Source organism: Trichoderma camerunense (assembly GCF_050948025.1).
Source record: "Trichoderma camerunense strain CBS 138272 chromosome Unknown V8C40scaffold_5, whole genome shotgun sequence".
Lineage (NCBI taxonomy): Eukaryota > Fungi > Ascomycota > Sordariomycetes > Hypocreales > Hypocreaceae > Trichoderma > Trichoderma camerunense.
Window position 1 is genome coordinate 1,958,874 of NW_028145365.1, and position 21,604 is coordinate 1,980,477.

The 21,604-nt window shown below is 53.0% G+C and overlaps 7 protein-coding genes across 7 annotated transcripts; 2 read left to right on the top strand and 5 right to left on the bottom strand.

The window, feature by feature from the left end:
- The first annotated feature begins 687 nt into the window (after window positions 1-687).
- Window positions 688-2,893, top strand: V8C40DRAFT_182700 (major facilitator superfamily domain-containing protein). Its single transcript, XM_083211752.1, has 2 exons — window positions 688-1,614; window positions 1,721-2,893. Exons 1-2 carry the CDS (start codon window positions 1,089-1,091, stop codon window positions 2,629-2,631), a joined length of 1,437 nt encoding a protein of 478 aa, XP_083075860.1. The 5' UTR covers window positions 688-1,088; the 3' UTR covers window positions 2,632-2,893.
- Window positions 2,824-4,692, bottom strand: V8C40DRAFT_240043 (phosphopantothenate--cysteine ligase CAB2). The gene is made up of 3 exons (XM_083214718.1): window positions 4,644-4,692; window positions 4,201-4,548; window positions 2,824-4,088 (listed from the first exon to the last, which is right to left on the bottom strand). Exons 2-3 carry the CDS (start codon window positions 4,393-4,395, stop codon window positions 3,156-3,158), a joined length of 1,128 nt encoding a protein of 375 aa, XP_083075861.1. The 5' UTR covers window positions 4,396-4,548; window positions 4,644-4,692; the 3' UTR covers window positions 2,824-3,155.
- A 365-nt stretch (window positions 4,693-5,057) lies between these two features.
- On the bottom strand, window positions 5,058-7,230 carry V8C40DRAFT_182688 (acetyl-coenzyme A transporter 1-domain-containing protein). The gene is made up of 2 exons (XM_083211751.1): window positions 5,646-7,230; window positions 5,058-5,575 (listed from the first exon to the last, which is right to left on the bottom strand). The coding sequence occupies exons 1-2, from the start codon at window positions 7,022-7,024 to the stop codon at window positions 5,239-5,241; spliced, it is 1,716 nt and encodes a 571-aa protein (XP_083075862.1). The 5' UTR covers window positions 7,025-7,230; the 3' UTR covers window positions 5,058-5,238.
- A 520-nt stretch (window positions 7,231-7,750) lies between these two features.
- Window positions 7,751-9,308, top strand: V8C40DRAFT_273926 (Cenp-O kinetochore centromere component-domain-containing protein; the record flags this gene model as incomplete). Its single annotated transcript, XM_083220551.1, has 2 exons — window positions 7,751-7,853; window positions 8,416-9,308. 2 exons carry the CDS (start codon window positions 7,751-7,753, stop codon window positions 9,306-9,308), a joined length of 996 nt encoding a protein of 331 aa, XP_083075863.1.
- Window positions 9,309-9,592: 284 nt separating this feature from the next.
- Window positions 9,593-11,672, bottom strand: V8C40DRAFT_182867 (uncharacterized protein). Its single transcript, XM_083211754.1, has one exon. It carries the CDS (start codon window positions 10,930-10,932, stop codon window positions 9,877-9,879), a length of 1,056 nt encoding a protein of 351 aa, XP_083075864.1. The 5' UTR covers window positions 10,933-11,672; the 3' UTR covers window positions 9,593-9,876.
- Window positions 11,673-13,180: 1,508 nt separating this feature from the next.
- Window positions 13,181-14,942, bottom strand: V8C40DRAFT_182865 (uncharacterized protein). The gene is made up of 3 exons (XM_083211753.1): window positions 14,883-14,942; window positions 14,563-14,797; window positions 13,181-14,456 (listed from the first exon to the last, which is right to left on the bottom strand). The coding sequence occupies exon 3, from the start codon at window positions 14,444-14,446 to the stop codon at window positions 13,658-13,660; it is 789 nt and encodes a 262-aa protein (XP_083075865.1). The 5' UTR covers window positions 14,447-14,456; window positions 14,563-14,797; window positions 14,883-14,942; the 3' UTR covers window positions 13,181-13,657.
- A 5,536-nt stretch (window positions 14,943-20,478) lies between these two features.
- V8C40DRAFT_182989 (uncharacterized protein) lies at window positions 20,479-21,175 on the bottom strand. Its single transcript, XM_083211755.1, has one exon. The coding sequence runs from the start codon at window positions 20,991-20,993 to the stop codon at window positions 20,607-20,609; it is 387 nt and encodes a 128-aa protein (XP_083075866.1). The 5' UTR covers window positions 20,994-21,175; the 3' UTR covers window positions 20,479-20,606.
- Window positions 21,176-21,604: the final 429 nt, after the last annotated feature.

A 21,604-nucleotide genomic window follows, 5' to 3' on the forward strand; every position in this document is an offset into this window, starting at 1 on the left:
ACCCCTGAACAGACATGACACCTAGACTCTTCTTTCTTCTTCTCTTTCCTTGGCAATGGCAGTTACCATGTCGTAATGCTTTTCGACATTATACGAAAGTTCTCCAGAATATTATTATTTTTTCTTCTTCGCCCCCATCCATCCTCCACAATGGAGACTTCCGATAGGTGGAGACGCCCGGAGTGCTCCGTCTCCCGCATTGAAAAGCAGGACAGGCCGCTAAACTCAGTGATGGAGTCTTTCGGTCACTCTCGGCAGGCGGCTGGGCGGGCGGATCTCAATTAGTCAAATCTTTATTATTCGGAGAGATTTGCTCAATCACGGGGGTTGTCGTGGTGGTGGTGCCGCCGTTGCTTTGAAACTGGGGAGAGTGAGTGAGAGACGCCGAGAGAGAGCGGGAGAGAGGTTGAAAACGCCATTTCAAAGACGGCTGATCTAATAGCAGTTGTCGGCTTATCAATCGATGAGCAGGGCATTGATTGGAATCACACAGTCAACAATCATACCCTGTTGCCGGTAAGGAAAGCCGACAATGGTAGACACACATACACACCAAAGGGAAAAAAAGAGGATCTCCTGTCAGGGCGAAGAATCCTGGGCCGAGTTGTGGAACTGGCGAAGCAGCAAATGGCGAGTTTCCATTACCTACAACTCGGCCCTCTTGGCCCATGATCTCGGCACAGCGAGCTATTCAAGCTGGGGGAGCGGTTCCACTCCGAACGAGCGAACGAACGGGTGTCGCCCCACGCCGACCACGGATATAAAGGTGAAAAAAGTGCTGCTACTATCTGTATTAGTACTCGTAGGGCGCCAGTTTCGACATTTTGCCCGGACACGACATCCAAAGGACTGCTTTCTCTTCTTGTCCAATTCTCTCCTCTTTTCGGGGTTGCGTGCAACTGAGCTTCGTTTTTGGTTTATAGTTGCTCAACAGCCAACCACTTGATACTATATACCTTGGCGGCGTTTTCGTGTCTTGTGTCGGTGTATAAAAGAGTTGGGAAACTGGGAAACAAATTGACTTGGGACAAAGAGAGCCAAACTGGAGGGGGAGAAGAAGAAGAAAGCGAACGACAACAACAGAAACCATGGACGCCAACCAGGTCAACTCGAGAGCGATTCACGATGATGATGCTGACCTTGTGCCCGAGTTCAACAATCTCGAATCGTCGGACGACAAGGCATCAGCGGTAGATGCCGGCGAAAAGGGCACCACGACGGGTGCAAACGAAAAGGAGCTGTCACCACAACAACAAGTCAACGATGACGACCTAGAACGACAACACACAATGAGATCAACGGCATCATACCAAGAGACTTATCCCGAAGGCGGCCTCCAGGCATGGACCGTCGTGGCGGGCTCCTGGTTCGCCATGATCGCCTCCATGGGTCTGATGAACAGTATCGCCGTCTTCCAGGCCTACACGCTCAGCCACCAGCTCAAGGACCACAGCGAGGGCACCGTCGGCTGGATCTTCTCCATCTACACCTGGCTGGCCTTCTTCGGCGGCGTCTACATCGGCCCCGTCTTCGACAAGTATGGGCCCCGGTGGCTTGTCATCGCCGGATGTGCGTGTACCGTGGGGGCCTTGATCGGCATGAGCTTCTGCACAGGCAAGTTCCTTTTCTTTTTGTTTTATAGTTCTCTGTAGCACGAATTCCGCCTCCTTTCTTCTCGTCCCTGTTCCGTCCCGACTTCATGACTAACATGAAAGCTCAGAGCTTTGGCAATTCATCCTATCGTTTGGCATCCTAGGCGGCATGGGAACGTCACTCACCTTCACCCCATGCATCGCCGCAGTAGGCCATTGGTTCAAGGCAAGACGAGGCTTTGCCACCGGGCTTGCATCAACGGCGGGAGGCATCGGAGGCATCATCTTCCCCCTCATGCTGACCGACCTGTTTGCGCGTATCGGCTTCGGTTGGGCCACTCGAGTGCTCGCCTTGATATGCCTCGTGTGCGGGCTCACAGGCATCTGCCTCGTCCGATCTCGTCTGCCACCAGCCAAGAACGCAACGGCCCATCCCGACTTCCGCATCTTCAAACAGATTCCCTTCCTCCTGACGACTCTGGCCATCTTCTTGTTGGAGTTTTCCCTCTTCATTCCCCTGGCCTACATTGCCACCTACGCACAGGACCAGGGCTTTGGCGATACGTTCGCCTACCACCTCTTGCCCATCATGAATGCCGGCTCCGTGATAGGCCGGGCGCTTCCGGGATATTACGCCGACGTCGTCGGAGCTTTCAACGTGTGCATGTTCTCAGTGGTGCTCTCGTTGGTGTCGTGCCTGTGTGTGTGGCTGCCCCTGGGTCACACAAAGGCGGGCATCATCATCTTCTCATTGCTCTTCGGCTTCGGAAGTGGTAACAGCATCGCCATTGCGCCTGTTTGCATTGGCCGGATGTGCAAGACGCAAGAGTACGGCCGGTACTATGCCACCACCTACACCATCGTGTCCTTTGCCTGCTTGATCGGCATCCCCATTGCCGGCAGCATCGTGCAGGCCGATGGCGGCTCCTACACGGGGCTCATCATCTTCACTGGCTGCATCTACGTGGGCTCAGCAATCCTCCTCATGCTTGCCAAGACCTGGCAGCTAGGCTGGAAGAACTGGCTTGCTGCCTATTGAGACACGGCATCATTCGTCTCCCTTTCCGCAGAGACAGTTTATAAGCACACTCATCTGCCTGTGTTCCTCTTCCAGTGATGTTCGGAGGACCGGCAGCTGTTAATATGATTCATTTCATTAATAGATATCCAAATGGTTCGGCGTTGGTGTTTTGGTTGGTTATGAAGAGAAAAAAAAAGGAAAAGTATTTGCACACAATCAAGGAACAGTCCATGTTATTATTCGCATCGCATTTTGTGTTTCTTTTTGTAGCAGAGAGTTATGCTGGGTTATCTAAGTTGCATATATAGAGACGAAAAATTGATGAAAGCGAGTAAATAGATGAAAAATACTTAATGAAGTTTGCTTGACTTCCTCGTCCGTGGGTGGTATCATGATGCGTATGGTGCCTTTACATCGTCGGATCTCTTGTATTCAAAGTTTTGGTTTTGTTTTCTGCTGCTCCTGTCAGTATTGTGTCTGCTCCTCTAAATCCAATTCGGCGATCCAATTCGCCGCGTATACAGAATTGGCTTTTGTCTGGTCTATTTCTTCTCGCCGTTCTTCGACTTTGCAATATGCGCATCGTGGAGTTCTGCTACAGCTGGTATAATCAAGGCTTCAATCTCCTCTTCCGGATCTCCCTCTGGCGCCTCGTCCGGTCGCAGCGGCCTTCCCTCGGCATCGCCCCAGCCGCCGTGTCTAGCCACACGGAGCCAGCGGTCCTCACGGCCTGGAGCAACAAAGACAACCTCCCACTTGCGTGTTGAGAGGAGGTTTCCGACGACAAGGTGGTGTTGGTAGCGCTCAAGGCTGTAACGCGCCTTGTGGACGAGGATACGGGGATCCGTCTCGAGCTTGAAGCTAACAATCATACCCAAGGGAGCCCAGCCCTCGACGAGGCTCTTGAGGAACTTGGGTACGGGATCGAGATCTATAATGAGGCGCTTGGAACGCGGCACGCGGGGGGAGGCGTCAAAGTTGTCGAATGTCTCTTCGTCTTCTATTTGCGGCGACAGTGACGGTGACGATGTGTTCTTGGGGTAGAGCTTCTCGACTATGTTGGTCGATTGGATCTTGTGCTCTGAGAGACGCTCCGGCGGGACGAAGAAGTCGGACACGGCCGCAGCAAGATAGAGCAGACCGGACGAGCCCAACGGCGCCATAAGCCGAGCCACAGAGCGAAGTTCGTGCAAGTAATCGCCAATGGTGACAAAGGGCAGCAGCAGGAGCATATTGTCGCGGCGGGCGCTCTGGTACTTGCGCAGGACGTCGAGGATCCTGACAGAGTCGTCGGGCCGCACAGCGACGCGGCCGTCGGAGTCCTCGTGGAGGAGATCAAGGAGACAGTCGGTGGAGTGGGAGTAATGGCGCGAGTAGGGGAGCAGGCTGAACTGGCGATGGAGGAATATAACGGCATATCCAGCAGAGAGGAAGTACTCGGCACTGGTGGCTCCACGGGTACCGGCAGAGAAGTTCTAGTTGGATTCAGTTCAATTTTAGCACAGGTATTGTAGAAGCTGATTGCAATTTTGATACCAAGGGGAGAAAGGGAGGACAAGCGAACACAAGGAAAGATAGGTCACATACGTCAATGAATCTCACAGTGTTCTTCTCCAGGGGAACCGTCGTTCCTCCAGACGTGACGAGCACGACTCGCCGGTTTGCTGCGGCATGTTGTGTAATGAAGGCCTCGGCTAGCGCAGTGTGGGCGGCAAGCTGCTTGGGAGGAGGATTGCTGGCGAAATAGGCGTCCTCGGCCTGGAGAGACTCTGTCGCAGACATTGTTGCGAATTTGGCCTCTGTGTCTTGTGTCTCGGTGGAGTTGTAGGAAGACAGTTGGATTAAGTTTCAGGCCAAGGTGGGAGGTTACCGAGCTAGGTACCTAGTAGGTATGCTTCCAAGATGCTACTGACTAGTACCGATGGCGGGGTTTATCTGATAAGATAGATCAATGTCAAAAGTCTGTAGCAGACAAGAGTGGCTTGCATCTCTGATGAAAGTATCAGGGTACATGCACATTTTGTACTTACATCCGGGGAAATATATTGATCATTAAGTATATTGACAGTGATGATGACGTTGAAAGCGCAAAGATCAAGACGAAGAAGCAACTCTCCTCGCCGCGACTAATATATCCAAGCTGTGCTCACAACTACGAAGCAGCTCCCATCATGATATCACCGACCGACCGGCCCATGTGCTGCACGGAGCAATGGAAGTTTTGGTTCTGTCATACCATTCGTCATGATACATTTCCATCGTGACACATTATCTGCACCATCATCTCCCCTTTCAACTCACAACCCCCCCAGTAAGGACTAGATAATACATACAGTATGCGGCACATGGATATCGGTATTGACAGCTGTTTATTACCTCTTTTGACCGACAAACTTCCGCCGGCTCCGGCATCCAGTTTCCCAAGGCCCGACAGTCCGAACCGGCGCCGGTCACCGGCGGCCCTCGGCTCCGCATAAATTCCATCGAACCACACAATGTTTATATGTCTACCAAGCTTTCAAACTCGCATGTTATACATGAAAACTATAGCAAGTGATATCAAAAGTACGAATCTATATACATACGGTCATGTAGTATTTATTGCGCCTTTCATCTAGCCTTTCTCTATTTGTTACCGCCCCCAGGCAACCTCCACGCCCTTAACGGCAGGCTCTGCAAGTGCAGCACCTTTGGCTTGATATACCACAAAAATGTCGCCACGCCGAACAAGACGCAGAGGATATTGACAGTGTAATATCCGTCACGGATCATCTCGCAGCTTCCGCCGCCGTTTAAGCACCGTTCCTTCTCCCCCTGAATGGCGCACGAGAAGGATTCCGTGACAAGAGGGCCCTTCAAGTTGCTCGTGCTCTTGGAGCCGGGGTGGCAAGTCGCAACAGTAAAGGCGTCTACAAGCTTTAAGACGAAATACCGAGGGAATGTACCTCCAAGGTTAGAAACGCTAGAAACCATGCTCATTAGTAAAATGCACATGTATATATATATAAAGTTACAAAGCGGCGAAAACTCACGTTGCAAGGAGTGTCATATAAGTGCCTCCAATGACCGGATCAGACACCTTGGCATGGAATGCCGAGATGGCGACAAACATGATGGTGTTTGTAAATGTCGAAAACACGTGCTCGCCAATGACAACGAGGAGATACCACGTCGTCACTCCCTCCGCCGGGAAAATGGCCACCGTGACTTGAGCAATCAGCGCGGCCAACAGGCGACCCGCAAAGCCCCAGCACCACAGCCGCATGGGCGTGTACTTTTGCGACCACATGCCGGCATAGTATCCAACTCCAATCTCAAAGGGAAAGTCAATGAGGACCGTGAGGGCCATGTTGTCCTTGCCGAAGCCCTTGTCGAGGAGCTTGAGGTTCGTAACGCCGTCATTGGCCTGGAATCCAATCTTGGCAATCAGGTGCACGATGATGATGGTCTGCACGTTGCGCAGCTTGAGGATTCCCCACATGATGCGGTAAACGTCCCAAACGCCATCCTCGTTCTGCGATTTCTCTTCGCGCTTGAGCAGGCCCAGTCCAATGGTGACGATGATGTAAACCCATCCCCAAAAGGTGAGATAGCCGCCGAGCGAGACAAGACCATCGTCGGAAGGCGTGCTTCGGAACCACTTGTTGGCAAAGTCGGAGGCGTTGAGAGCGAGGAAGACGGTGTAGGACATGAAGTGACCCGCCGTTAAGCCCACGGTCTGCGCCGTAGAGGCATACGACACGTTTCCTGGAGTCAGCAGCGTGAGAGCCCAACCGTCGACGGCAATATCCTGCGTCGCGCACATGAGCACCAAGAAGAACCACCAGAGCATAAAGGACCAGACGGTAGGGCCCTCGGCCTTGCCAATCTTTTCCATCATGTCCTCCACGTTGGATCCCAGCCAGAGCATGCCAAAGCCGGACAGGAACTGGATGGGCACGATCCAAGTCTTCCGGCGGCCAATCTTGGAGCTCCATACCGCGTCGACAAACGGGCTCCAAAATAGCTTGAGCGAGTAGGGATAAGACGCCAGACTAAAGGTGCCGATTTCGCCATACGACATGTGGTTCTTGAGCAGGAAGGGTACGGAACCCATGGCAAGGCCCATGGGGATACCCTGCAAAAAGTAGAGCAAGACCAGCAGCAGAAAGCTCCTCTGGTCCTGCGCGGGCAGCTGGAAGAAGCCCACATCGGTGGAGGTCGGCGTCTTGGGCACGGGATCGTCTAGGGAAAAGCCCTCGCGGGAAATATGGTTCGCCGTGATGCTGTCGGAATCCTGGTGTGTAGCGGTTTTGCGCCGCATCTCAACCCCGTTGCTCATCTTGCCGTTGCCGTTCTCCTCTCGCTTGAGCGAGAGGGAGGGGAGTGGCTTTGACGTAGGCGACTGAGGTCGTCTTGTACGGAGACCCATATAGGACGATGTAAACTCGCTTCGAGTCGGCAGCGCAAACAATTCAAGGGAGAGTGTGGTTGCGTTGGTTGCGTTTGCGCGTCTCGGATCGTCGGCCGGGTTGAGGGGCACAAAAAGGGCGGTAAGAGAGGACGCTTGCTAAATCGCTGTTTCTTTTGTCCGAAGTCGCAAATAGGCAGTAAAGACGGCAATCGTAAAAACAGAGCAGTCGAGGCTTTGGCGATCAAAAGAATGGTGTTTGAAAAAGTCGGGGACCAACGTGTAGCGTGTAGCGTGCAGACCGACGGTGACCAAAGAAAAATCGTAGAGAAAGAGGAGAACAAAAGCGCACCAACCAAGAACCGGCCGCAATTTCAAAAGAAGAAAGAAAAATAGAGCAGCCCGTCTAGTGCATCCAGGCAGCAGTCGTCAAATGAATTCTGGGAATGATTGGAATATTTTGGCGGCCTGGGTTGGTGTGTTTTGCGCGAACTGGAAGCTACCGTGGCCTCAAGGGTCTTTTTTGACCGGCGCGGCTTACAAAAGACGGAGGCGAGGATTGCCACCGGCTCCAGCTCGAAGTAGCAAGCGTTGAACGAACAAGAGAGTTTTTTGGCTGCCAGGAACGGGCACTAGCGTGTCATGGCCATGCAGTTGAGTGTCTTGTGCCTTTTTTCTAGCCCCAGAAATTAGAAATCACTATATTACATACAAACCACGGATACAGTGTCTGTTCATCAAGTCAAGATGGCAGTCAGTGCCCAATTCCGTGACAAACACCCTGCTCTAATGCACATCTCTTATCTCTCTATCTCGTACAACATCCAGACACGCAAGCAACAGTCAGTGAGTGAATGGATGGATACGAGATCAAATGTTACATGAAGGGAAAGATGCAGCACAGGATTCAGCGCTACATGACAAGCACCGCCAATCAGTGGCCACATTTAGGCGGTTGGCCCGCTTGTGCTTCAGCGTCAGGGCGCGCGCGGTGTGTGGGGAAGCCCGGAACAAATAAGATCCAACTCTCTAAAGAGTGAGTTCTGTCAGGGGTCACTGCTGCTTTGGGCATTTCGTCGGCTCGGCTCATCGCATGACAGGTCGGCCGTCCTTATCTTATCGGGCGGGCCTGCATCATCGAGCCATCATATGCAATGCATCAACAACGCCATAAGTAAACAAAACCAGAGACGCAGCTTGACGCGCCCATTCTCTTTTGCAGCAACATCATTTCTGCCGACTAGAGCAAAGTAGAGATGATGGATCCAGCTGTGGACGAACTGCAAACCAATCCTCTCGACGAGGAAATTGCATCTCTCAAAAAAAAAGGCAAGTTTCTCGCAAGCAATCGCGTCAAATCGCTTTCGCATCCCATCGCAACGCCATCACTTCGCGCAACTCGCATTCCCAAGCTAACACTCGTCTTAACACAGTCGCCCACCTCCGCAAAACCATCAAAATCGAATGTTCAACCATCCTCTCCTCTCCCTCCATCAAAGAAGCCCTCGTCTCCTCCCTAAACCCCCAACCCACCCCCAAATCAGCCGCCCTCCGTCCTCGCAAGCCGCGAAAGTCCGTCGACCGCGACGAGCAGCTCCTCCTCACCCGCTCCAAGCAGCAAGAGGCCTACAACCAACAGTGTCTCTACCGAATCTCCGCCTCCGTCACCGCCTTCAAGGTCCACGATCCCGACCCCAATGCTGTCGATGGCGGACACGTGCTCGGCCTGCGCTTCGAGGTCATGACGCGCGGCCAGTTCCTGCAGCCGTACTACGTTATGCTGAACCGCCCGTATCCCAACAATAGCAAGACCTTGCGCGTACATCGGCACACCGTTCCGCCGGCAATCCCACTGCCAGGCCTGGCGGCGAGGTACTTGCCCATGCCGAAGCAGCAGATGGAAAACGACAATTCAATAGCTCCGCCCAAACAAGACCTGGAGAGATTTGTCAAATCCCTAAGGAGAGAGATTATGAGATACCACAACAGGCTGGGTGTTTCGGCAGACCTGCGGCGCAGTTTAGGAGCCCACAGCCAGGCGGCGGCTGAGGGGTCATCGCTGCCTTCAAATGCCATTGTTGATGTCAGCATTGCAGACACCGAAGCAAAACAAATACGGCTAACCTGGGCCGATGAACGAAATGGCCGTCTAGTCATGGACGATGATGGCAAAGTGGTCAAGTTCATGGTGTTTGGTGCAGAGGGGAGAGACTGGGAGACAACAAAACAGCTCACGGACAGTCAGGGGCGGGTCGAGGATGTCGCCAAGATGTTGGAAGAATATGCGTCTGGGAGAGAATCATGATGTATTTGGTAATGTTCAAAAACTGGGCGTTTGAGGGGAATTCAATACAAGCAAGCATGGCGTTCAGGTCTGAGGATCAAGGATAAACAACTTTATGGGGAACGGAACGGAAAACTACGCGTCATTTGCAATTGCGATTCGTCTTTTATAAGACAGACGCATTGAGGAGAGAAGCAACATCACATTCAAACATCTACGCAATGTCAACTGCAGCAGATAGGCACGGCGTCACACCAAAAACAAGCGAAGTTCTATAAAGAATCAATTCCAATCACAATCCACTATCGAAACCCTGCTTCCCATACCTCGACCCCGGCTGTCTATCACCTGTCGAGCGTATCTTCAGCTTTCTTGCACGCCAGCGTAGCCCCCTTCATGAGAAATTCAAAATTAAATACTGAATTCAATAAACAAAAAAGAGGCGGTGGGCTTGTGTTTCCCCACCAGACGTCCCATAACTCATCAAGGTATGTGCAGTATTTTACATATCTCCCTCTGGAGCAATAGATACACTGCCATTACAGCTTCTCCAGCCTCACCCTCACCTGTTCACTCTGTTTCTTTGCTCTTACAGGAACAGAGCAGCAATGACACCTCCAAAGAGAGCCATGCTGACGCCCTGGGTACGGCTAACAGCACCGTTGATTGGCAGGGGAGTGGTGCTGTTTCCAGTAGGGACCGGGGCCGCGGTGCCGGGAGCAGTGCCGGCAGGAGGAGGAGCGCAGTAAGCACCGCTGCAGCCATCAGCAGGGAAAGAGGGAGCGGTGGGAGGAGCAGAGTTGGCGGGAGGAGCAGCGGGAGCAGAGGGAGCAGAAGGGGAGCAGTTGTCGCCAGAGCAGCCGGCAGGAGAAGACTGAGTAGGAGGAGTAAAGACAGAGGTGGAGGGAGCGGTGTAAAGCGGAACCGAGCTGTTACCGGGCACGGGGTAAACAGGAGCTGAGGCGGGAGCCGAGGGAACAACGGGAGGAACCGAGCTGCCACCGTTGCCCGGAGCCGGGTTGGAGGGAGCCGGGTAGCCGGCAGTTCCGGTAGGAGCCGGAACAGTCTGAGTGCTCAGGGTGACGACGGCGGTGTTGGTCGCAACGGGAGCGGAGGGAGCTGCCGAGGAAGCGGCCGGGGGATATGCCCCGGTGGATGGGCCGCCGCTAGGGTGGGCGGTCTTGGAAGCCTCAACAGGGCAGAAGGTGGTGGTCTCAGGGATGACAATCGTCGTGGTGTGGTGGCCATTGGCAGGGCAGTTGGTGACGGTGGGAGCACAGCTAATGACGGTGTGGATCGAGGTCACACTGACCGTGCTAACGCTCCAGACATGATCAGCCTGGTTGGGATTGCAGTTATCGCCACAAGGATGAACCCAATGCCAGTCATGGCTGCTTTCGTCATCGCAGCCGTCCATGACCACATTTCCATGGCTTGGATGCCAAATGTTAACATAGCCAGCAGGAGGACCAGAGGTGGGCTTGTTCTCGGTGACGGCCTGCTCGTTGATGCCCTGGGGCAGATGAACGCTGAGGCCGAGACCAATGTCAACAGTCTTGCTCAGGTCGACGTCGAGACCCAGCTCAAGGAGACTACGACCGGCAACGGCCGTCACAGCCGTGGCAGCAAGAATAAAGGACTTCATGGTGATGAAATGAATGTGTTTTGAGTGAGTGGACGGGTCAAAAGATCCCAAAGAGGTGAGTTGAAAGAATGCAGGGGGGAGTGGAAGATGCAACAAGGCTTGCTGAGGAGAAAAGAGTCAAGAAAAGGCTCGGCATCCAGGAGGTGAGATGATGGTCTTAAGTAGCCCTCTCAGTCTGGTTCATGGGGTTCAGCAAAGCTTGTTGTTCATCTTCATCTGCCCTCCACATCCTTCGCTTCGCCTTCAACATGGGTCATCATGGAACAACCCCATTATTGCGGGCAAGCTTAAGAGGGGGTCGGCTCATCAGGAAATTGGAAACAGAGACAGCGGTAGTTACACCCAAGGGGGAGAGCGCCTCCTAGCAACCGAAGATCAGATACATGCTGGTAATAATAGCAGTAGCACTACTCCGTAGTTGTAATAACACGGCATCAGTTGTGGTCGATCCTGACACATGACTCCGTGCATCAGCGGAGCACGACGGTGGCAGTGATAACATTAGGTGGCACCTATCTTTGGTCTTGGTGTCTGGTTTTAGATCGTTGGAGCATGGCAGTCTCAAGCTGACACTAGCTTGTCATCTCTCCCTTCTTCTTTTGGCACCGATTTATCCAGATGCTCATCGAGTCTCAAAGCTCAGAACTCGAGAGAAGAGAGACAAGAACAGAAACAACAGCCACAAAACGGCCTTGTGCCCTTGCATGAAGCAGTCATGGGGCAGATCGGACGCTGTTCCTGCGCTAGCGGCAGGAGAGAGAACCTCGCTTGGGAAGCACTGCACATCACTCTCTAGCACTCGCTTTAGCGATATCAGTGTCTCCTCCCTTGCCTTTCTCTCCCCCTTTTTAGGAGGGCTTTCTCTCTCCTTGCTTAGGGGTCAAACGTAGGGCTGTAGCTAGCTTTGTTTTGATGTCTGCTGAATCAAAAACTTCTGATGGAAAGACACTGAGGTGTCCAGAATAACCTGGTAAACCACATCTTGTCTCAATGGCCTTAGCTCGATGTAGCACAAGAAAGCGTGTGTGCGAGCGAACACAGCTCTGCAGTACCCGAAGCCCACTCAAGTGCCATGTCTGTCAACCCCCGTGCCCCCCGGTCATCTGTCGATGGAGTCCCTAAGTATGATTAATTGTGGAGGCCCGGTGGGTGATCATCACGCACCAGCTTCTTCCGTGGCATGCGGGTGGATTTGGTCGGCTTTTGGTCACAGCTCCCGGCCGCCACGGAGAGCGGCTTGAACACGAGCCTCGTTATAAATTTGTATAATGCGGCAATGACAGGAACCGGGACAACCGTGGTATGATGCCATGTAGAAGCAGTTTCGCCAGCAGCCTGGTCAACCTCTATGCTCAACACTGACACGCCATACATGAGCTGTTCAGGACACGATCACTCTTCCGCACTCTCGCTTCAACATTGTCCACAAGAAAACGAGACAATCACATCTTGTCCATGCAATATTCGTGCCATGACAAGTGATGGCAGATAGGCGGGTCCTTTTCTCAAAAGGCCGTTTAATTTCCGCACCCCGACCGGCACGCTCCTTGTTTGCTGGGCTGGCTCCTAATGCAAGACGGTCATCGCCCTGTCCGGCCATGCTGGAAATAGCATCGTACAGTCCGGGGAAACCAGCGACAAGGCGAAAAAGGGAAAGGAAACAGAAACATCAACATCTAGACCCTCCCAATCTCTCCACTTCTTGTGGGCAAATTGGGTCTGTGCCATTGCTAGCCTGTCACAGCGCCGCTTCTCGAACGAGCCAGCCTTGAAATGGTGCTTTGCTTTGGCTCACCAGGGTAGCCAAGGAGAAGAACCTGACAGGATTGAAGCATTTATGCATATAAGAAGCGCAAGCAAATGCGCTCCTATCATACGTTAGAAGCTTAAAGTATAATAATGCCGATACAAATTTTGGGTCAGGCACAGAAGTTGTATGATAATACAGCGTTTATATCAATGAAATGCACACGAATTGGCCTTGTTAATGTTTTTGTGAAAGCGCACTGCATTCACCTACGTGAATTGAGAATTGAAATGTGATGAGCTGTACACCAGACATCATTCGAAGATACCGGGTGATCATACCAGATAGTTTGTATAAATGGAGCAATAATGATGCATCATCCCACAATTCATCTTGTTCGGCGGCATCGACAGCTCGTATCCCATGTGAAGGCGCTCTCTCGCATAGAGCCTCCCTTAGAGTGTCGCTACAAAGCGTGAGTTGCACATGGCAAGCGTCCCCGTTCAGGGGAATTGCGATCTCGATCCTAACAGAATCGTCAAGCAAGGCTTGTTAGCGCTCCATCGCATGTTTCCTATGCTCGTTTGTAAAATTCCCATCTCCACCCCGGTGATCGGAATCTCGGTTGTTGTTCCAGTATAAATAGCACAACAGTTTGTGATTTGCCTCCTCGCCTCCTTTCTCCCCCTCCCCTCTGTAATATGCGACTGAAGCTACTTCTTGCAACAAGCTCAACGGGTCTTCATCTTCATCCTTCTTGAAAATTCATCCTTCTTGAAAATTCCCAATTCGATAGGTTGATAAAGAAGAAGGGTAGCACATGTTTTTGTATATGCGTACAGAGGCAAAGAGCATGGAGTGATGCAGCACTGCCGGGTAGCCCTTGAGATATGAGTTCAAGGGTGCAAACTGCATGTAAGAGCAGGGTCGTTGGGTCAGCTTGGCTTTTGCGTGCGCGACGCCCATGTCTCATGCCTCTCACCACTCCAGGCGCTGTCTCGATGTAGCCGGAGGAAGTGTGATTGTGCCAGCACTGCCAGTTGCGTCGTCCACTGTAGCCTCCATCCGGCCATCGCCATCTTCGCCATCGAGCAGGGATCGGTCAATCTTCCACAGTTTGACTCGCTCGTCAACGATGTCGGTCCACTTCCTTATCAGGGGGTGAGCCTTTGCCACATCAGGGAAGAGCACTTCGTCGCCTTCATTGGCTTCCTCGACGTCGTAGATCCAGTTTCCGTCAGGGGCCCAGTAGTCAGAGCTGAATACCTTGACAACGCTGAGCTCTTCCCTAGCCTCTGCCAGCAGCTTGGAAGCATCTGCTACTTCTCCGTCCTCGTTACCAGCCGCGCCATTGAGCTTTCTCAGAGCCTCTTCAATGCCTTCCAGGGTGCCGAGTAACTGCCCTGCCGCCAGTCCTATCGTGGCACCAAGGCTGAAGCCCTCGTCGAACCCAGCTTGGATGGTCCGCTCTTTTGCCGCCGAGATACCTTCTCGATATCCTGCAGTTGTGTGTTCTGTCTCCAACCGCCGCATATCGGATGGGTGATGAGGGTTTTCAGGTCCATCCAGAGACGTAAGCAAGGCAGTAGAATCCTCGCCGGATCCCAGCCCTGATTCAGACTCGGGCCCAAAGACATCATCGAGGGAAAAATACACGCCGCCGGAGCCAGAGCCGTCTTCCAGTGCGGCTCTCTGGACAGAATCGCCGCCCCCGCCCTGCGCGAGATACTCGTCATCCATTGACTGCTCGACCGGGCGAAAATGCATTTTTTTTTCCCTTTTGAAATATCAGCCTACGAAAAAGGAATACGGTGGTAGGCACATTAGGACAGAGCAGAAGCAGGCAGCAAGCGCTTCGTGGACTCCAGGCAGGTACGCCGTACCTAGGTAGCAGTTACGTCTCTCGTCCTCTCCCTGTGTATCTCTGAGGCTCTCTCCGAGTTTCAGGATTCGGGTGGATTTCCGATTTCTAGGCAACAGGGGGAGAAGCTGAGCCTCGATCGATTCGATCTCTACCGCTGGTGGTAGAAGCGCCGAAATTCTCTCTGCCGCAGCCTTCGTGCCTTTTTTCGAACTAGGTTGTATTATTCCGAGCTAGCATTTGAAATCCAGCCATGGCTGCCCCCCTGCTTCATTAGTCACAATGCCTAGTCGTGCCAATATTTTCGGCTGAACTACGACACAATAGGGTGGTGTGCCTTACTGTGTGACTTGCAACGCGACTCTCAGAACACACTGTGCTGGTTGCACAGAAGTTGAAGCAACCAGCGCAATTGCGAGCTGCTTGGTGCAGTCTTGATACAAGGAGCGTTCCAGCAGAGACAGTGCGAGTACAGTCTCGCTATACTAGCTCCAAAAATAGTGAAAAGCCGGGAAAAAAAGAGGTCGCCCTGCAAACTCACCCTCCCTTGCTTTGGAGGATAAAGCTTTCGAGTTGTCGGTGACACAAACTAGGGGGGAAAAAAAAAGAAAATCCCTGGCGTAAAATCGACACCGCCTCTCGAAGAGACAAGTTTCTCGCCCACGATTCCTCCTCTCTGTCTTTCTATCTCCACGCTTCTTCTCTCGTCATGATTTTCTCTTTCTCAGATGCCCTTTAGCCTTTGAATTCAGAAAAAAAAAAGGCGAAGAAAAAAAAAGCCCAAGAAATGATGCCACCTTGACGTAGCCGTGCCGACTTCTGCAATATTGCACCTTTTGATACAATCCATCCCCAACACACTTGCTGTATGTATGTGCTGTCATATCAGAAATTCTTTTTCCAAGAATAGGTTGCTGTTATCTCGGTGCCCTCCCACCCCTTTAACAGCAGCGTCTGTTCCTGGGCCGCCTCTTGGTATGCATGACGAGTGAGGCTCTTTTTGCCTAGAACTTCGTGGTGGTCATCCTGTCTCTCCCTTGTCGTTGCGACACGACACGACACGACACGATGCCGGCAACAACACACGCACGCACGCACGCACACGGCCCTCCCTGCTGAACAAATAGTAGGGCAAACCTTGAATTCAAATCATGCCACGTATTCCCTACCCTCCGGATTTCACCGTTTCCATTAATCATCTGCCCTTGTGGCGGTCAACAACTGGGCTCCGCAGCAAATCGTCCATGCATGAGCTGTTTATGGCGCATGGCGTCAACTTCATCCCAAGGCGGTCAGAGGATGTGAGAAGAGGCCAATGTCGGGTCAATGCTTGCTTGTCCTGCCTGTCCTGCCTGCCTTGCCGCCTTGTTTTCTGCTTGTTTGCTTTTTGGCCCTGGCTGCCGCCTGCGTGCCTGGTCCGGGGTGTCCAGCCAGTCCCCATCCTGTCGTCGTCGTTGTCATCGTCGTCCACCACCGCTACTACAACAACACCACCACCATCACGTTCACCACCAATACGGTCAAACACCGTGTCTGCTCCAGTCTGAACCCGTCTTTCTGCTTGAACGGTTAAAGACTTCCATCACATGGAAGGATCGCTCTCCGAAAAAAGACATGGATAGATGCAACGCCACGACAACAGTAACAACAGCACCCTCGCCCACACCAGCAGGTCGTGGCACACCAATAGTTTCGTCCGCTTTGCGGTGAGAAAGAAGCAATCATGCAGTCTCTGATGAGTTGTCTCATGTGGCCAGACCAAACAAAGCTTGCCGAGTTTCTCTCACATCCCCATCCTGGGTCAGAAACGGTAGAACCCAACGGTAGGTCGTAGAAGGGATATCTGCCCGAGCGGCTGAGACTTGAATCAAGCCTATCACGGACCCCATCGTACCGGAGCTATGGGAGGATCGGATCGGCCCCACACGCTGCCCATGAAGCGGGACGACGGCGCTCCATGTGGCTTTCTTACTGTATCATGTAGGTGTATGTATGAGGGAGGACTCCGTAAGCTCCCTCGTGATCTTGTCTCTGGCGCGCGGTCTCTCAAAGAGGGCCAACGGATACCCAAGAGTGGTCGCCTGTGCCCATTCGAGAAAACGTGCCAGCAGCTGAGTCGTCCCCCCGGCCCCGTTCGACGTCAGGCAAGGGAGCCATCCGGGCATGGATGCCTTTACAGCTTGCATTTGACATGCCATGTCGTGTTGTGCTGTTCCTGTGCCTCTGCCAAGCTCTAGCTGAGCGTCGAACCAGAAAGCTGTACGCTCACTCAGGAGTGGGCTCCGGAGATCGCTTGAATGTCATTGTCTCGTTTTTCTGCCCCATCCACGACGAACCACTCGTGAGAGAGGAGTGCGTTGTTCAACGTGTAAGCAAGGCGCTCTCTCTCCGTCAAGGCCCGCTCATCTTGCCACCAGAGTGATGGGCCGGCGATGCTTTTTCTCCAACTACGGAGTACTAGTGTTAGCTTATCAGCGGCTCCCCTCGCACACCCCTACCCCATGACATCTCCCTGTCTGTGGCTAGGTTCTAACTCACCGAGTTATCGAGTCTTGGAGTCCTGGGATTTCACCACGAGGTATTAAGAGAACGGCGTGAAAGGGGGGAAAAAAAGTCTGGATGTGAAAGCTGCAGCCACCGTCACAGATAGAGAGGTGAGGCTCGGGGAATTTTCTTTCGTTCTCCCGGATTTCACGCCAGTGCGTTAATCGTTAGTGTCATTTTTCGAATGGAAGCCAAAAAGGCGGCCCACAATGGCAGCAGTAGCGAATTCTGGGTTGCCAGACAGGGGAGGGGACGAGGGACGAGGGACGGGGGTCCTGTACGAAGTATGTCGTAGTAGTAGCGATGCAAACATCGCCTGCCTACCACAGCATGAAGCGGAGAGTACGAAGTAGGTATAGGGCGAAAATTGGCTGTGCTGTATGATACTGTGCCTGTACTTGTACGGTGCTTAGTTGGGGACGTTGGAAGCCGCGTCGAACAAGCCCCGGAACGCCGTTCTTGCGAGACCCCCCCATTCCTCGGGGCCGCCCGTTCCTGAGCTAGGAAGGGCCGCTTGGCTCAGTAGGATTCAACGCCCACCCTCCCCACCAAGCTGTCATTGCCCGCTGGCACAACGATGGTTCCAAATGTTGATGAAACGTCGCGTTTCGCTGCCTCTTTCTCAACCGGCTAACTACCGAAAAGGGGGCGGGGAAGCGGACAACAGGGGTTGAGGCTCTTCGGGATCCGGGCCGTGCACGTCATCAACTCGCCTTTTCTTCTGTCTCTGGTCTCGTCACTCAACGAGTTTCAGACGAGGCAAGGGAAAGCCAGCCCATGGTTTCCAATGCGCGCTATGGGCGAAGGTGGTGTGTATGCTCCGTACTCGTACTCCATATGCCCCCATATGTGGGTTCCATGTGCGTGTGTCTGGGTGATATGCGCGTGTGAACTGTCGGATTCCTTCTTGAGAAGCCGCGAATGTCGTTCGGAAGCCAGTGTGTCGATTCTGGAATGCCGCGCCGGGCAGTGATGTGTTTGCGAGTAACGCTGCTGCCCTCCGGTTTGCGACAACCGCCATGCCGATTGATTTTTGCTCCACAATCTTTTGGTCATTGCTGTCCCGGCCCAACGTGTCTTCCCGCAACCCAACGCGAGGTCTAGCAGCGGCTTCTAGAAAGACTGGGCTGTCCTGCATCCATGCCCCCAGCTCATCCCCTACCCTTGCACAAGACCCTTCCCGCCTAATTCCCAAAGCTTCCCACCCCCACTGTAGCCACGACGCCCAAGTTGTAGAGCGTTGGGCCAACCCTAAAACCATTAGGTTCGCTCAACACCAAGCAACCACGCCTTTCTCGTCGTACTCATCTCATTAGTACTTCGTACTCGTAGTCACGTCCGCCCGGGTTCGGAAAGCAGAGACCTTGCCCTTTTCCGACAAGCCTTGCCATACCCATCCATCATCTCTCGTCTCAACACCTCCGTTATCTCTCTCCTCGTCCCGCGTACCGCTTGTTAGCGCCCTCCGAAAGGCCTCCCAGTCTCACACCCATTCCGTCGCCCGCCTCTCGCCGATACAAGGCAAACACTAAGAAAAAAAGAAAAGAAAAAGAAAAAGGACACCCCTGTCGATCACACAAGGGTAAAAAAATTCCTGCAGGGGCCAACAAAGTGCATCAGGGGTTTGACTGACCGCCAAGGGTAGACCGCAATATCGGGTGCCGCAATCATAGCAAAAAATAAGCCCGACCAGCAAAAAGGCCACGCGAGATCCCAGGAACAGGCGGCGAGCTCTCAAAAGAAGGCTCTCACCGAGTCGGTGTGGAAACAGTTTAAAATATCAGACCGTTCCCGCAACTCCGTCCACTTTTTCGTTCCTTCATCCAACAAGAAAAAACGGTGCCCTTTGAGCAATCGACCATAATCCGACCTCTCCTTCCGTTTCCCGAGCTTCCGGACGTCTCTGTCCAGTCTCGCCTTGCCGCATTACTGCCGCCAGCACCACTGCAACCACTATCCAACTCTCCCTTTTCTCTCTTTTTTTTTCTTCTTCCCACAAGCCAAAATGCGCGGACCATATGACACCACTGGCATTATCAAGCCCAACTCTCCTCAGCCACCAAAGCCCAAATAATGAATTTCTTTGTTTCTGGGTTGGCCTCCTTATTTTTCGCTTGCTTTCCCTTATTTTTCACTTTGTGACACGCTGTACCAGTCAGGTAAGCCCTACCCCCTTACTCCCACACCCTTTGTGTCATGTTTTCAGGAGCATTGCTGACGGCGGCCTTGCAGCTGTCTTTTTAATAGTAATACGTCGATCGAACCAAGCTCTCGATGACGACCGGGTTTAAAACGACTCGGGCGTTTCTTGGTAATTGCGGCACTCTTTCTTCGACTGTTGATATACTTTTGGGTTTCGGATAATGAATCGGTTTTGGGAGCAAGAGAGGGAAAATAGACTGGGAAAATTGGGTCAGGAGCTATCCGTCTTGGACCCCACGGACGAAAAGGCAATGCCGTGATATAGAGATATAATCATCCACATGAGCCCCCATGATCTGGGTAATGTTTCTTTTGTTATACATCAGGCGCCGCCGCCGCCAAACGCAAATTAATGTCTATCTTATTGAAGATTCTTTTGTTAGAATATGATGAACAGAAAGCAGAGAGTTGAACCATACCTGTCTGGATGAGCTTGAGAGTCTTTTTATGTGTCTGTGTTCAAACGAGCTCCTCGCTGTCTTTGTGTGACCCGATGAAGAGTCTTGGCAAACAGATTGGCCAGTCTCGAAAAGCACCTGCGTTGACCTTCTGGCGGTCTTTTGGGACACCAAGGGTCCACGTATGAGGAGAAAGGGAGCCTGAGCTGGATCATGTGTGAGAGGCTAACGAAACGGAGACGTCGTCAGCGCCGTGGGTGGAGAACGTGACAACCGGCGAAGTGGGACTTGATATGCCCGGCACGGCGTCGGGGCTTCCCTAGTAGGGCACCGGCGTACGACGGTTGGGCCCTGTGAAATGCGGTGATTGCTGCCCATGCCCCATTCCTCCATGGTGCCGGATGGGGACGCATGGGCCCTGCGGCAGGGTGGTACATGGGGAGAGGATGGAGAGGCTGGGGGCTGCAAGCGCAGGGCTGGCATCCTCTTGCATGGCCTCTGGATCTCGCTGCCACCCGCCTGGCTGGCTGGATTCGCTGATCTCGATGCCCTGGCCGGCTACTGCATCTCCAGCATGGGCATGTGGATGTTTGTGGATGTTTGTGGACTTGATGCGCCAATGCTATGAGCGCGGGAAGCGGGACGGCGCACGTTTGGATCTTTGACACACGCACTAGATGCCGGGACGAGATTGGGTTTGGTGTGGCAGCGCCGGTGGACTGTCAGAGTCCAGCCATGTGTCGAATCCATCCATGCGTTCATCTGTGCGCCCACCTGTGTGCCCATGTGTGAGGCCCATCATCCGCGTGGCCATCTGGGTGCATGTCTGCTCCCCTGCATGTCGGTTGTGCGTGTGTATGCGTGTCTTGCCCGCCAAGGTAGGGTGACAGCAATGGTAGACTGTGTGAGCCATGATGCCGGCTTAGCCTGTACCGTCTGCCGCACCGTTGAAAACTGGGAGGGTCACAGAGCAAGCTGAAGAAGAGAAGCCAAACGGTCGTATTACTGTATGGCAGGCCTGGAGTTCAGTCAGTCTCGGCGACGCAGGTGGATGATGCGTCCTTTTATACCATGAAGACGGCCGTTTCCTGGGACCCCCCTCCTTGGTCCTTGGTGTCCCGCGACCCTTCTCTCTTGGGCTGCGATTGTGATGGCTCGCAAAAGCCGGCATGACTTGGGCCAATGCTAAGGTGACTTTTCCTGATCCGTGAGGCTCATCCCGGGCAGCAAAAGCTCTTGTTGGTCGTGAGCAGATGGCAGATGATGGTGGGGTTTTTGGCCGAATCGGTAGTATCCATTGGAAATCCATTGGAAATCGTCATACGAAAAGGTGGTGGGGGCGGGGTTGGGAGAAAGTGCATCTTCATGCAGTTGTTCTTTCCCATGCCATGCCATGCATGCCATGGCGTCGAGTTGCCAAGAGCGTCGGATACGGATAGCAATAGCCTCTTTTTGCGCTTGTGTTTGTGTTTGCGCTTGCGCTTTCTCTCTCGCTTGAACTGTCTCGCTTATTGCGCGTCCTCTCGCCTCTTTGTAAGGGAAGGATGAAGCCAAAAGTCTCCGTTTCCTTTTGCGACGTCCGTTTCACCTGCCTCTTTCTTTTCTCTTTTCTCTCCGATTCGTCGTCATCTCATGGGCTGTTCTTCCCCTCGCTGCATTAAGAGGGCTAGGCAATGGGGAACGTTCCTTTCTCGAGTGACGATCGAACGCTCAACTTTAATCCCTGTTGCCATTCTCTGCAGACAATCCCCGGTACCTGCATTGCGGTCCAAAATGCCGCCCACGTCACTTTGCGCGTGGCCACGCCTCCTCATTCATCGACAGGCCCGAAGCTCGCAGCATCGCCTGATTTGCCAGTCACTTTTGGTGGCGTTTGCTGCAGAAAAAATGCGACCAGTGTCTGGAAGCCTCGGATCAGGG

Coding starts and splice junctions, on each gene's coding strand:
- V8C40DRAFT_182700 (XM_083211752.1), top strand. CDS start 1,089: ATGGACGCCAACCAGGTCAACTCGAGAGCGATTCACGATGATGATGCT. Junction 1,615..1,720: donor CGGCATGAGCTTCTGCACAG/GCAAGTTCCTTT, acceptor ATGAAAGCTCAG/AGCTTTGGCAATTCATCCTA.
- V8C40DRAFT_240043 (XM_083214718.1), bottom strand. CDS start 4,395: ATGTCTGCGACAGAGTCTCTCCAGGCCGAGGACGCCTATTTCGCCAGC. Junction 4,089..4,200: donor ACACTGTGAGATTCATTGAC/GTATGTGACCTA, acceptor GAATCCAACTAG/AACTTCTCTGCCGGTACCCG.
- V8C40DRAFT_182688 (XM_083211751.1), bottom strand. CDS start 7,024: ATGGGTCTCCGTACAAGACGACCTCAGTCGCCTACGTCAAAGCCACTC. Junction 5,576..5,645: donor TATATGACACTCCTTGCAAC/GTGAGTTTTCGC, acceptor CATGGTTTCTAG/CGTTTCTAACCTTGGAGGTA.
- V8C40DRAFT_182867 (XM_083211754.1), bottom strand. CDS start 10,932: ATGAAGTCCTTTATTCTTGCTGCCACGGCTGTGACGGCCGTTGCCGGT.
- V8C40DRAFT_182865 (XM_083211753.1), bottom strand. CDS start 14,446: ATGCATTTTCGCCCGGTCGAGCAGTCAATGGATGACGAGTATCTCGCG.
- V8C40DRAFT_182989 (XM_083211755.1), bottom strand. CDS start 20,993: ATGGATTTCCAATGGATACTACCGATTCGGCCAAAAACCCCACCATCA.